Source organism: Amphibalanus amphitrite, unplaced genomic scaffold, assembly GCF_019059575.1.
Source record: "Amphibalanus amphitrite isolate SeventyFive unplaced genomic scaffold, NRLGWU_Aamphi_draft 000069F_arrow, whole genome shotgun sequence".
Classification (NCBI taxonomy): Eukaryota; Metazoa; Arthropoda; class Thecostraca; order Balanomorpha; family Balanidae; genus Amphibalanus; species Amphibalanus amphitrite.
This window is the reverse complement of record NW_024881565.1, coordinates 644814-658927: the sequence shown is the minus strand read 5'-3', so window position 1 is coordinate 658927 and position 14114 is coordinate 644814. Positions and strand designations below refer to the sequence as shown.

The window sequence follows — 14114 nt, the reverse complement described above, 5'->3', positions numbered from 1 at the left end:
CTCTGTCTAGCTTCCAAAAAGAAAGCATCACCCTGGATACGTGTCGGCCACAACTTTAAATGAACAGCAATGGACAGCGTAAATGGTTGATAATGACCGTGTTGCCATCTCCCCGTTCGCGAATCATGAAGTTATGCTCCCTCACTGAGGCTCTTAGGCGGGTTATAGAGCATGGCGGATGTTGGTTCCGCATTTTCAAGCAATAGTTGTCAACAGTTGATTGACGTTTTGTCAAAACATATTAGCATATACGGCAGTTCAGTGTACTTTATGTCCGTCTGATGTGCCCGTCGTTGCGTTTTCGCAACGCTGATGGCGCCCGGTGTGCCCTTCGTTGCGATTTCGCAACGCATGTTTTTTTACGTTTTTCTCGAAAAACTTTTGCTGCAGGCAAAAATTATTTTCGATTCCATGCAAGGCCCTGGTAGGAGCATAACATATTTTGTTTTCGTCGATTTTCATGATGGTCAATATTCCTGGGCATAAATGGGTTAAACAATTTACAATGCTTGCCAAAGATACATAGAATCACGGATCGCCTTGAATCTTTCAGCAATTCATGAGGGCAGTAGTAGGCATAAAAAATTTGTTTCGGAATTTGTATGTCTGTGACATAAGGTCAGGCTAATTTTGCGCATTCTCCATTTTACAAATTATCAAGGGAAAATTGAAGGGCGCTTGTTTTGGACAAAGCTATTCTAAACACTCTCAAACACCGAGTTACAAGTAAACTTGACACACTAAACGGGAAAATGGCACCCGTGTTCCTTCCTTGTGTCCCTTAGGTCATCCCAGGTCACGAATGGTATCTTAACAGTTTTTCGCTAATAACTTTACTTTCGATAGAGGTACGACGCTAGAGCAATGAAAACATAGGGACTATCCCACCTTCTAAAATGTTGTTAAAACCAGTTAAATTGTGCCCGACTTCATAGATTGGATGACCAGGAACACGGTTCTGGCATTTATTTTTCATTAAACATCTTAGGCTTCCCATATTCCAAACACAAACTTTCAAATATGTGACGTCACAGCCCAAAATTACCTCCTTCCCCAGGCCACATTACTGTCATAAAGCTGATTCTTTTTACTCTGTAGGCACCACAACAAAGTGCAGACCAAGTTTTAAGCGATTTTTCAACGAGCAAACCCATTTAAATCAGAATGACTAAACGAGGTGACGTCACACTAACGGTCGCTCCATGTTGAAGATAGGGCCTTGCACAAGGCCCATTTTCAAATGAAGGGAACGAATTTCTTCAACACCAAGAGGCCGCGGGGGTTGCAACCAAGATAGATAGTGGTTTCTGAACCTCGCCGCAAACTTGGCTATCTCAACTCAAACCCCATGTTAAAGGTGGGACAGTCCCTTTAAGCTGTGTTCATCTCGATGATACGGATCGGCTGATATGAAACAGACCTTTTCCGAAACCTTGACCTAAGTTCAAATTTTCGAGTTACCCTCTGGAGGCTGAACCGTTCGCCTGAGGTCAAATCTAAGGACACAATTCAGAAAGAAGATTAAAGGGCTATCGAATGCGCTTTTCCGCGGCGCTGTATCTCTAATGGTCCCCGATCGCTGTTTCGAAAAATGTTGAAATAGGCAACCTTTTACCTTTGATGACCTCTGGTGACCTGACCTTTGACCTGACCTAAGAGATGACAGAAGTGTTTTCGTCCTTATTTTGGACGCTCTTTCGAATGTCGCTCACCGCGTATCGCATTCGCTACGTGGCCCAGGAGCGGAGTTAGAGGGGGTGCATTCAAACGCCCCCCCCCCTTCACCCTCCAGCAGGGCGTGGAAATCCGGTACTCTCAGCGGGGCGCGGGTTAATGACCTGTTAGGACCAAACAGTTGAGCTGAGTTCAAATCTGGCGACATTGTAGCGAAAAAAGATCTAAAAGAACTATGAAATATGCAAGTGATTGCTGATTTTTTCAAGCTTTTGTGGGTGGGGGGTGGGGGTATGCGTACATACATCTTGAAATATGTGTACAAAATGTGAAAGAATGTAGGCTAGTGTCATTAAAGCTGCCTAAATTCGTTCAAAGTGAACTCTTCTGGATGCTGCCTGGTAATTCACAAACAGCTCTGCGCAAGAACCGGTCTAATCGTCGTGTTCCTGCATTCCGCTGCCCCGTGTGTATCTGGTATCGCGGGCTAGCTGCGTGTGTCTTTAGGCGAGCGAGGCCGTACTATCCAGTCTGAACGTCTCCAGTGCCCGTGCATTGTCCGATCAGGCAGCTAGGTGTTTCCGAAGTTCAGCGGCTCGTCGATCGGTAACGCTGAGTTGTATGGTGATGCTTCCTCAGTTTGTGGTCGACCCGCTATATTCCCTTTGTGACCCAACAACATCAGTCCTGAAACGCCAATATCCCATTCCAGCCACGTTTATTAAAGTAAAAACTCTTATATAAGAATAGTAACAAGATGCACGACGATGTGTTATAGGTAACAGCGATGCATGCATGACATGATTATTCAATCGTATGAGCGATTGATTGGCTGAAGCGGTCTCCTTTGCGGCGCTGGGCGCCGGTCCGCCGCTGCAGGTACATGTAGTTAATGGCAGTCGCAGCGCCGCCGCGGGCGTCTACACTCCCGGTACATCGAACAACCGCGCCGTCCCCACCCGCTGCGACGACGGCGCCTATAAAAGATTGCCTACGTTCGTTGCGAGTGCAATGGCATGAGCGTGAAGCTGGCTGAGCAGCCTGGATGCTGGATGACTTGGCACTGGTTTTCACGGCGGCGACTCTTTGTACTGGCCGGCCGGCGGGCGTCAGCGCCGCGCCGCCGCCGGCCGCCTCGCCGGCCGGCCCATATCACACAGTGGTGGCCCACCGAGCCAGACACCCGAAATTCGGCTGCCGACTAGCCGCTGCCTGCCGAGCCGGCGCCTCGAGTCTGTGTGGCAGAGGCGCGGCCGGCGCCCCGGCCGGGCCGACCGCCCGGTCCCGGCCCCGAACTGGTGCCGGGGTCGCCGCCGGGACCCCCAGGACCCCGGCCCGCCCGCCGCGGCCGGCGTACGTGAACGCGGGCGTGCCGCTTCTTCTCGTCGGAGCGGGCGAACTTCTTGTTGCAGACCTCGCACTGGAAGGGCTTCTCCCCGGTGTGAGTGCGGATGTGTGTGGTCAGATGGTCCGAGCGCGAGAACGAGCGCAGGCAGATGCTGCACTGGAACGGCTTCTGACCCGTGTGGATGCGAATGTGTCGCGTCAGCTCGTCCGAGCGAGAGAACCGACTGCGACACGACTTGTCCGGACACGGGTAGGGTCGCTCTTCCAGCGGTGTCCGGCTGGGTCGCGGCGAGCCCCTGCGGGGCCGCACCGGCCGCAGAGGCAGGGATGACCCTGTCGCCGCTGATGACGACGGCGCCAGGCCGGAGGGGCCAGCAACGGGCGAGCTCAGGCCTGAGGGACCCGCTACGGGCGAGGTCAGGCCGGAGGGACCTGCCACAGGCGAGGTCAGACCGGAGGGGCCCGCTACAGCGGAGGTTAAACTTGAGACACCAGCAACGGGTGACGTCATACCTGACGGACCCGTAACGGGCGAGGTCAGACCTGACGGGCCGGTGACGGGCGAGGTCAGACCTGACGGACCCACTACGGGCGCGGTTAGCGCTGAGGAAGTTGATACGGTCGGAGGCATCGCTGAGGGCCCGGCCGCGACCAGCGTCGGGTCGAACTGGAGGACGGACGGCAGGACGGGCGGCTGCCAGCGGAGCAGGCCGGCCGCCGGCGCCGCGCTGGCCGGGTACGCCGGCGGCGGCCGGCTGTACACGCCGCTCGGGTCGAACAGCAGACCCGGCGGCTGGCACAGGCCCGGGTCGCGCCCGAACGGCGGCTGCGGCTGGTGCTGGTGATGGTGCTGCTGGTGTTGATGCGGATGCTGGTGGTGTTGATGCGGCTGCTGGAGGTGTGGGTGCTGAAGCTGCTGCTGCTGCTGCTGCTGCTGCTGCTGCTGCGGGGGTGGCTGGAATGTCTCCTGCTGGGCCGGCGGCTGACCGTAGGCGGAGAAGAAGGACGGGAACCAGGCGGCCAGTGTGGTGGTCACGGCCGGCTCGGCCTGCTGCGGCGGGCGCGCCGCCTGCTCGCCGCTCTCCTGCTCCTGCTCGGTCGGCTGCTGGGACGGAAACATGCCCAGCACGGCTGGCTGCTCGGCGGACGGCGACGGCGGCGCCGCCGCGCTGCTCAGGCTATTGGGGTTGGTGGGCTGGGGGCCGGCGCGACTGGCCGGCAGGGCAGGGACGGCACCGGCGGCGGCGCTGGTCGGTGCGGCGCCGCTGGAGGTGGACTCGCCCTCAGCGCTGCTCCGCAGGCCGTCTCCAACTGCCGACAGAGGAGGCACAGCGGGTCAGCGGGGTGCGCGGGCGGGCGGCTGGTGGGTGGACCCGCCTAACACCGGACAGAGGATCACGTCTGCTCGAATCGTATCCTCGTTGAGTCGTGCTCTCATAGGCGCGGGAGCCCGGGGGGGGGGGCAGTGGGGGCAGCTTGCCCCCCCCCCCAACTCTGGGGCCGTGGGGGCGGTGCCCCACACCTTTGAGACGGAATACCACACTTTTTTTGCAAATGTTTTCTTTTTTTGTTGAAAAAGCCGTGGGGTGAAAATAAGTGGCCTAAAACCGGTGAGAAAACTAGATTTGGGGGTACCCTAGGTTAATCTCTATTATGGTGTGCTCCCCCCCCCCCCCCCAGTCGGGAAGTAGTTCCCGCGCCCCTGCGTGCTCCAACTTTGACTAAGATGGATCCATAGTCTGATACTTTGCCACCATGCTGTCCACAAGCTATTAAGTTGAAAGAAAAAATGGAAGGGGGAAATGAGGTGCGTGTGATTCATGGGAAATTCATGTCCGTGAAAGGTCATTATTCATACCAATTTTTCGGACATGTCAATGTGCAAAAGGATGTCTCATGTCCGGTAAATCAAAATGTACTAGGGAAACCCACGTCGAATGAATTCTAACGGATGTCACCTTTCCTTTGAGGTTGTAAGGAACATTATGTTTTAATGTTGTTATTTTTATATGACTAGCATATTTGTTGTTGATTGCTTTGCACCGAGTACTACGTCAACTCAACATAGCTTTTTGGCGTCACTATTTTTGGATCTCGGTGACGGTAACCGCCTCTCCCCTTGCCACTCAAGAAAGCAACTCCAGTCTCCAACTTTTCTCGTAGTTCGCGGCGTCGGCGTGCTCGAACGTCCGCCTCCATCCCCGAGGGGGAATCAGTGACGATTGGGAGCCGCCTCTACTAAAACTGTTTCACCGCGACCGAACGGTTTACGAGCCGGGTATTTTGGTCGGGGCGTCATCTGTTTACTCCACGTCATGCTAATTCGGTCGCTGGCTGTCCGCTCCGGCGTGACGCGCCGGCTGGCAACAGCGCGCGCGGAATGTTGCCCTTGGCGGGCGGCACCGTGGTCCGCGCGCCAGGGCCGCTGCACTATCAATGCCAAGGGCTCCCCGCTCCCGGCGGCGGCGGTGGCGGCGGTGAGCGAACCGGTCGGGAGTGATCTCATACAGCGCCAATGGCAGGCGGCCGCCGGAGTGACCTCACCCGTCGCCAATCAGCCGCCAGTGCCATGACATCACATGTGACGTCAAACTGTGACGTCAAATGAGTGACGTTGCCGTTCGTAGCGCGGGCGAATTCGAGAAAGTAAAGGCGTGTTTTGGGGAGAGTGCGATGACGGGAAACCCGAAACGGGCCGGCTGGGGAATCTCCATTCGGAAAATTGGAAGGCCTTAATCGGGTCGTTTCCCGGGGAAGGCTCGGGTCCGGGAAGGAGGCAGTGGCTTACCGTCATTGGGGAAACAGTGAGGCCCCTACTGATTCAGCACACAGGACCTATGGGAGACCGAATAAGGCCATAGGCGGCGGAACGGGGAGGGCACCGGGGCACCGTGCCCCCCTTTGATTTTGACATTTTAACATTAGCCCTACGGGCGTTGCATGGAAAGAATGGGACCAAAAATCGGCAGTGCCCCCCGTTAATTGAAGGTGTTCCGCCGCTAATGAATAAGGCAACTACCTACTGGGACGACTCTCAATGGGATATCCCATAGAAAATCACACCACTTGGACCAATGTTAAAGAAGGCATTTGACAAGCACCAGTCAATGCATACGCACTTCATCTTACACAAAGATTTGATTGAGATACCAGCGTGCTCTTCAGGACAACTGACCCGAAATGGGGAGGCTACTGACCCATCGTCAGGGGGCAGTGACCGACTTAACATTGGGAGGCTATTGACCCACTGGGGGGGGGGGGGTGACTGACGGTGATTGCGGCAGAGGGAGCTGACTAACCCACCGTAGAAAGGCTACTGGCCGTCACCTTGCGGAGGGTGGGGCTTGCTGACCGTGACCGTGGGAGATGGTTGACCGTGACGAGACCGGATGACCCACAGAACATGGGGAACAGGGATATTCCTCCGAAGATAAGGTGTTTGACCCACCATGGGAAGGTGACCTGACCCTAGGGCTCGGAAGCCTGGCCGACCTACCGTGGCGTGGATAGGATGTTTGACGTGTTATAGGGAGTTTGGCTGGCCCAGGAGCCTGGCCGACCCACCTGGAGTGGGGAGAGGGTGTTTGACCCACCTGGCCTGGGGAGGTCGTCTGACCCACCTGGCCTGGGGAGGTCGTCTGAACCACCTGGCCTGGGGAGGTCGTCTGAACCACCGTCGCCTGGGAAGGGCGTTTGACCCGAGGAGCCTGACGGACCCACAGGTGGCGTGGGGAGGATGTTTGACCCCCTGGCGCGGTAGGGGCGTTGGACCCATCATAGGGAGTCTACCTGACCTACCAAGGCCTGGGGAGGGTGTCTGACCTGCTATGGGGAGCTTAACTGACCTATAGGTCACGGTATACCGTGACCTGGGGAGTCTAACTGACCTACCGTAACCTGGGGAGTCTAACTGACCTACCGTAACCTGGGGAGTCTAACTGACCTGCCGTGACCTGGGGGGCCTAACTGACCTGCCGTGACCTGGGGAGTCTAACTGACCTGCCGTGACCTGGGGGGCCTAACTGACCTGGGGGAGGGCGTTTGACCCACCTGTCGTCACCGTGGGGAAGCTGAAGAAGTCGTCGCCGACGTCGACGCTGGTGGAGGGCGTGTCCAGGTAGCCGGGGCTGGGCGTCGTCGGCGCGTCGTCGAGGTGCCAAGGGCTGGTGGGCGGTGACAGCCGGCCTCTGCACAGCTGCTCCCAGTCGAGGTGCACGTCGGCCAGGCTAGGCGTGGCGGCCACCTCCACCGCGTCCAGCATCATCTTGGGCGGGCTGGCGGTCGCACCTGCGGCACAGCAGAGACTGGACTCAGCGGCCGGAGTGGGCGGCAGCTGCAGCGCCGCCGCCGGCCGCCGTACTACGCTGGCCGTCGGCTTCATGAATGAGCCGCGTCAGAGTGGCCGCGCTGCCGGCCGGCCGACGCCGCCGGCCAATGGACGGGCACCTTCCTGCAATGTGACGTCATCACTTCCACTAAGCCCCTCCCTGCTTCCGGCGCTGAGCAATCCGGTCCCAGAACGGGGCCGAGTGACATCATAGATTGTATGATGTAATGAAGTTCACCGGCGCTCCGGAGCTCTGGCACGTGACTGGCACGGTGCGGGGTTTACCGCGGCCCGGCGGCGCGGCGACGAACGGAAGCACACCGTGGCCGACAGTGCTGTTTGAGTAGGGGCGCGCCGAATCTCCGGGACAGGGAGGCCGTGGGTCGGTGCCATGTACGGAACTAGCTGACCATTAAATTGGGCTGTAGAGCGCTTACTAGTCATCAATCGTCTGCCACGTCATGATAATTTGACAATTTTTTATTACACTCGTCAATTTAGCCAAAGCTTTTTCATGTCGAATAGTAAATATGCCGATCAGTTATTCAAACTGGCAGAGCGGCTGAATAAGTTATACCTACAACAACGCAGGCATGTAAAAACTGTGACTTTGTTTGGCCAATTTAATTTGCATGGTGCTCAGGACAATATATTCCTGCCCGGGGCCGGGATGATTCAATAAATGTCACCGAGGTTTTTTAGCGAAAACTCCGAGGGCCGTTAGGCCCGAGGTGCTTTTCGCTAAAAAAGCGAGGTGACATTTATTGAATTCCCGGCCTTAGGGCTGGAAGGTGTTTCCCATACCTGCCAAAAAGCTCACAACTATAATTGATAGTGACGTCAGCAGCCGTGTGGTTCAACGCGTTTAACCACACCCCTTGAACCACACGGCTGGCAATATTAAAGCACTGCATTAAACTTTGAAAAAAGTGGTACAGTGCACGTGCCATTAAAATGCCTGGATGTCTCGATTTAATCATGCAATGTAGCAGGTATGGGAAAGGTAGATACTATATAGTTCTTAATTTAGGTACTTGCTGTTCAAGAATGCATGGGTATTTTCGTTTCCAGTAAGTTTTGAAATCAGCGTACCTTTCAAAAGTTTGTTAAAGTTATCCTACCGTATGTGTATTGTGTAGGTGTGCATTAATACCTATACTGAATCCCATTTCTAATTTGGGGAAGTTTGAGGACTCGTGTGTTTTTAACCGAAGGTTTGTTGTCAAATGTCAATAGTTTAAACACTATTCTTTAGAATTGTGTTTTTAATTGAAAAACAAATCTGAGTTCCCTGACAATTTGGCAAAATACCCTAAGAGGTTTTCATGCATGAGCCAGTTTCACTAAATGAAAGGGAAACTAAACCTCGTCGTGTAGTTCACAGTTATAAACATAGACGTTCATACAATACAAAGCTACATCAGCTGGATAATTATTTTCCCAGCTCTCCAGGATGTTTTGTTTTAGTTTTCGTCTGAGCCACTTGGTGTATTTGATTAGCCATCGTAAAGCCGCCTCTGCTATCATGAATCCTGCTATGAACTGTTTACATTCACTATGTGAGTCATTATCGTAGCGTATCCTGTATGTCGTTTGTAAACGTGCGCGGGTTTGTTATTTTAAAGTTGATGAAATTCGTCTTCCTGTAAGTGCCGCATAAGCAGACCGGTATTATCTGGTAACGATCATCATTGTTTATGCCGGTAAAGCGGATCTTACCGCTACCTCGTATGTTTTTTTCAAGACATGAGCTATGTTGTATAAACATTTATCATGTTCTAACCGTCTCGTTCGCGCTGTCCTAGTATGTCTGTCCCGCCGCACTTCAGGCTTTGAGTACTTTGGCTCTTCCTTTGCCTCATTCATTCTGTTGTGGATCGTGTTCCGTGCCCGCGTTTTTGCCGTTACTACACGAGGGGCGGAGTTTACGCTGTGCCACTACAGCCCACTGCGACCCAGTCGCGTGCCATCCGCCGTGTTACCATCCGGCGGCGGCAGTGGCGGGCCGACGCGCTGTCTCGGCGCGCTGTCTGGACCCGTGCCAGCCGGCCAGCTGAGGCGCCGTGACGACTCCAGAGCGGTGACTCAGGGGCCGTCGTCACCGACTGAGTCACGCCGGCCGCTGCCCACTGTTGTCTGGGCCCGCCGCGCCTCCTGTGACGTGGCGGCCGCGACCTTTGCCGGCCCGCCGCGCCGATCAGCGGGTCTGGAGCCGGGCTCGCGGTCGGCGCGCTGGCAGCCCGCTGGACGCGCGCTGGACGGAGCTATCGCGGCCCCATCGACCTTCCGGTTTGGTGCACCGACCAGCTGACGGCGTGTGAGACTCACTGGGATAGTACCGAGTTGTGGCGGCTACCTGGATGGGTGCACAGCTAGTGGCATGCGGCACGCAACGGTATTACCTAAATAAGTGCGGCACGGAAGGGTGCTACTGAAGAAGTGATATGACAAGAAGGCGTGGGCTGAGTTTGCGATTAGGGAAAATTATTGTGATGCACTTACTCAAGCTGTTCCGGCAACCTATGCCACTACTGTTGAGGTCATCATCCATGGAATTTCCAGAGGAGACCGAACGATCCGAAAGCCGCAACCGGTATTTGTATGGTGTCTCCGAGTTTTCGCTAGGTAGCATTGCGTTTTCGTGAGACAATACGACATAATTTACTGTGTTCATTCGTCCACTAATGCACGAGTAGGTTGTTGTAAGAGCAATAATGAAACCAGTTGGGTGATACCTGATCAGTGAGGAGTGCTAATAAGATCTTTATTTTCAGATAGATTTAGTTCGAATGTTTTTCAATAGACGTAGGTACTGACTTATCAAGAGTCTGTGCCACACAGAGCATAACAGACCTTGACCTTCTCCCTGTGAGGGTCAAATTACGGGTCTTCAAATATCTGGAGGATTTTAGAAGCCATGAACCCCCCCCCCCCCCCCACCGTCGGCCGTTACTATAGCTCCGAACGCGTGCAGAGTTCTTACGTTTACTTTAAAAGTGCTGTTAAATTTATTTCGTCTCATGAGTATGCATGGTGTTTCTATTTCCAATTTTTCCTTTACTCCTTTCATGTATTTTTATTTTATGCATGTTTGTTCCTTTACTCCTTTCATGTATTTTTATTTTATGCATGTTTGTATCTCGCTTAAAGGGACTATCCCACCTTCTAAAATGTTGTTAAAACCAGTTAAATTGTGCCCGACTTTATAGATTGGATGACCAGGAACACGGTTCTGGCATTTATTTTTCATTAAACATCTTAGGCTTCCCATATTCCAAACACAAACTTTCAAATATGTGACGTCACAGCCCAAAATTACCTCCTTCCCCAGGCCACATTACTGCCATAAAGCTGATTCTTTTTACTCTGTAGGCACCACAACAAAGTTCAGACCAAGTTTTAAGCGATTTTTCAACGAACAAACCCATTTAAATCAGAATGACTAAACGAGGTGACGTCACACTAACGGTCGCTCCATGTTGAAGATAGGGCCTTGTACAAGGCCCATTTTCAAATGAAGGGAACGAATTTCTTCAACACCAAGAGGCTGCGGGGGTTGCAACCTAGATAGATAGTGGTTTCTGAACCTCGCCGCAAACTTGGCTATCTCAACTCAAACCCCATGTTAAAGGTGGGAAAGTCCCTTTAATATGGATCCACCATGTGAAATGGCCTGTAAATGAACGGAACGGAGCTGAAATGAACGGGTTTAAATAAATAGTTTTAAATTCAAAAAGAGTACCTTTACATTTGTGCACGATCAAATGATATAGGTACTTGAGCTAAACTTAAATAACAGTAAAGGAAATGAAAAGCCTAATAGTGACGTAAAAGTTTCAAACAACTTCTCGCAACAAAGCGAGAATATAGAATTCAACAACATTTCCTTGAGTCTGCCAACATTTCCTTGCAAGTGAGATCAGGGTCAGTTCAAAATTTTGACTTATAAGCGATTATATTGTTGGCTTCCGAGCCCAAACAGCGAAGAGTTATTATAGCAGATTTTATCCAAAACGCGTCCGAAGGTGACTTACTAAATGTAGTGCTGCGGACGTCTCACAGCGTTCAAAGTCAAGGGCCATTCATGTCATATAAGGTCATGTTAATCGCGATTAAATTACAAAGCACGTTAATAAATAACTTCATAAAGATAAATTGATTTGAATTTCCAATTATGATTTTGTTTTAGCTGAAGGAGCGGAGTTTGCGAAATGTATTCTTTTTGTGTTTCTGTCATTTTAGGTCTCTTTGAACGCAAGCCACTAAGGTTGCAAACAATTGTAACAAAGAAAAATATCATAGCAACGGGCCAGTTAGGTTGGAAATTAGAGCGAATCTGATTGACATTTTTTTGTGAACTACATGGCATCCAAGCCGAGACGGGCCTCTTTCTGAATTATCAGCGAAGCTTAACAGCAATGAATCTCGATCTCGACAGTTCCATGCAAGATTGCTTTACTAATGGTTCCCTGAGCTTTGCTATTTATCCTGTGCGAGAGGATAAAATTTTAGGGATTAAAAAATGTTTTTTAAATGATGTCCATGTGCAATGAAAACCCACCATGAGATTGTTTCAACCATAATTAGAAGTCTCCAATATTTTAATGAATTTTGCTGTCTCAGTGGCAGAATCGCAATTTTCGGAGATGAAGGGTCCAGGGAGAAATAGCCCCTCGCATCTGAGCCCCAATTTGATGTTTCAAAATAACGGTATGCACTATGCACATTCCTCTCTCAGTAACGGGTGGCATGGTTACAGATTGAATGGTGGCCTCACAGGTTATACGACGCTTTAATCCGTTCTGACTGAATCAAATTATTGTGGAAAGCCCTCTGTACTGTTATAAAAGTTACTATGAAGTTAATCAAAGCGGAAAAATAACATCTCAAAATGAGTGATATGAAATTCGAAAATCCCTTTCATCTGACCTCTGGCAGGAACAATCACTGAAGTCATTTAGGTAGCGCTAATGACCCCGAATGACATTATTGTTGATAATGATGCCTTTTGTAAGATTTGTTTTATGCGTTAATTAATTACGTAATGTGATAACCATTTCGATTGGATAATTTACGTAAGCTCTAGGGAATATGGCTGGTCTCTGAAAGCAAAGGATTATAAACACTGCATGACCTTATTGACCGTATGTGGTATTCGTAATTCACTGAAATAGCAATGAGAATGGAAATAATGGTCACTTTTAACATGGGGTGCCAATGTCAATCCTGCTGTAAGCTTGTACATTGTCATCTGTATATTTAATTTAAATCAAAACCTGATTTCAATCAAATCACGTCTGTTTATGAAGCTCACACTTTGATTCCCTTCTCTGACTTATTCTCTCCTGTGGCTTTCTTTACACAAATACAAATATTTACAAAGTTTATTGTAAGCTTAGCTATGAGTTACTTTGCTTTATTCTCCGGCTCGTGCTATAGTGGAAACGCCACATTCGCGAGCTAGTGGGGCATATGTGGCCAGTAATGCAGCTGTATTGGTGACAATTTAAAAAAAAATCGGTCGGTGTTCTCGCCTCTCTCAGCATAGGTAGCAACATAGTCATAAAGTTTAAGGCGGCTATAAAGTAAATAGTTTGAGTGTCCAGCAGTGAAATGATATGATACGAACCACCCGTGTACCACGTCTTTGTCCACAGACTTCAAACAGCGATTATTCGCCAAACCAGACTGAGTCCAATTAGCTTATAGCCCCGCGGACCTCACCTGAACGGCCACCTGGACCATTCAGCGCAGCGCCAGTCTGTCCGAGATAGTCCGTCCATCAGTCCGTCCCTCGCCTAAGCAGATGACAAGGTTCCAGGGCCCCGCAGACCCGGATCCAAAAGCCCGTCCGTGACCTAGACAAATGGACCCACCATGCAGCTGGACCCACCATTCAGACCCGACCCACCGCGCCGGCCTGTTTCTCACATGAGTTATCTATCCCTCGGACATATGACAGTCCAGGACCCACCAGACCATTTCCTACTGGAATCCTGAAGCGGAAACCATCATCCCCGGACCCACCAGCCCGTCTCTTACCTTCAAATCCCAAAGCCTCCAGCCGGTGAACTCGAAGAACTCGAAGCCCAGGACCCACGGCCCCGGACCCGCTGTCATGAACCCACAACCGCGGACCCTCACCTGGACCCTTAGCCCCGGACCCACAGCGCCGGACCTGCAGTCACGGACCCACGACTCCTGCCTGATGCCTCTCACCTGGACCTGCTGTCCCAGGCCCACAGCCCCGGTCTATCACCCGGACTCTCGCCTGACCTGCAGCCCCGGACCCAAAGGCCCGGACCCGGCACCCGTCTCTCACCTGGACCCGCAGCTTCCCTAGACTAAAATCTCTCACCTGGACCAAAAACCCGGATCCATCTCTCACCCGGACCCGCAGTCCCGGGACCCACGACCGCTGTCTCTCACCTGGACCCGTCGGCGGAGCGGCCGAAGCTGTCCGGTCACCGCCGCCGCCCGTGTGGCTGCCGTTGCTGCTGCTGCTGCTAGATTCCAACAGTGGAAGTGTCGGATCCATCACGCACTGACCGACACAGACAACCATGGTGTCCGCAGCATGCCAGCCGCGGGCACGGCCGGAATGAGCAGACCGGGTGTGGCGCCGCTCGGGGACGGGACCCTCACCGGTCACCTGTGAGTCCGCGGCCTCCGGCGCTCAGCGGCGGCCGACGCGGCACCACGTGCGCGGGGTCATAGCGCGCCGTCGGCCGGGCTTCCTCTCGCACGGTCGGTCGGCTACTGGCCG

At 52.5% G+C, this 14114-nt stretch overlaps 1 protein-coding gene across 1 annotated transcript; it reads right to left on the bottom strand.

Moving 5' to 3' along the window:
- Positions 1-2856: 2856 nt before the first annotated feature.
- On the bottom strand, positions 2857-7402 carry LOC122378976 (E3 SUMO-protein ligase EGR2-like). The gene is made up of 3 exons (XM_043360734.1): positions 7072-7402; positions 3762-4332; positions 2857-3503 (listed from the first exon to the last, which is right to left on the bottom strand). The coding sequence occupies exons 1-3, from the start codon at positions 7400-7402 to the stop codon at positions 2876-2878; spliced, it is 1530 nt and encodes a 509-aa protein (XP_043216669.1). The 3' UTR covers positions 2857-2875.
- Positions 7403-14114: the final 6712 nt, after the last annotated feature.

What these genes read in the sequence shown, in the direction of transcription:
- LOC122378976 (XM_043360734.1), bottom strand. Translation starts at nt 7,402, where the DNA reads ATGAAGCCGACGGCCAGCGTAGTACGGCGGCCGGCGGCGGCGCTGCAG. An exon ending in CTTCCCCACGGTGACGACAG is followed by an intron (nt 4,333 to 7,071) that starts GTGGGTCAAACG and finishes CTCTGTCGGCAG; the next exon opens with TTGGAGACGGCCTGCGGAGC. An exon ending in TACAGCCGGCCGCCGCCGGC is followed by an intron (nt 3,504 to 3,761) that starts GTACCCGGCCAG and finishes TGGTGTCTCAAG; the next exon opens with TTTAACCTCCGCTGTAGCGG.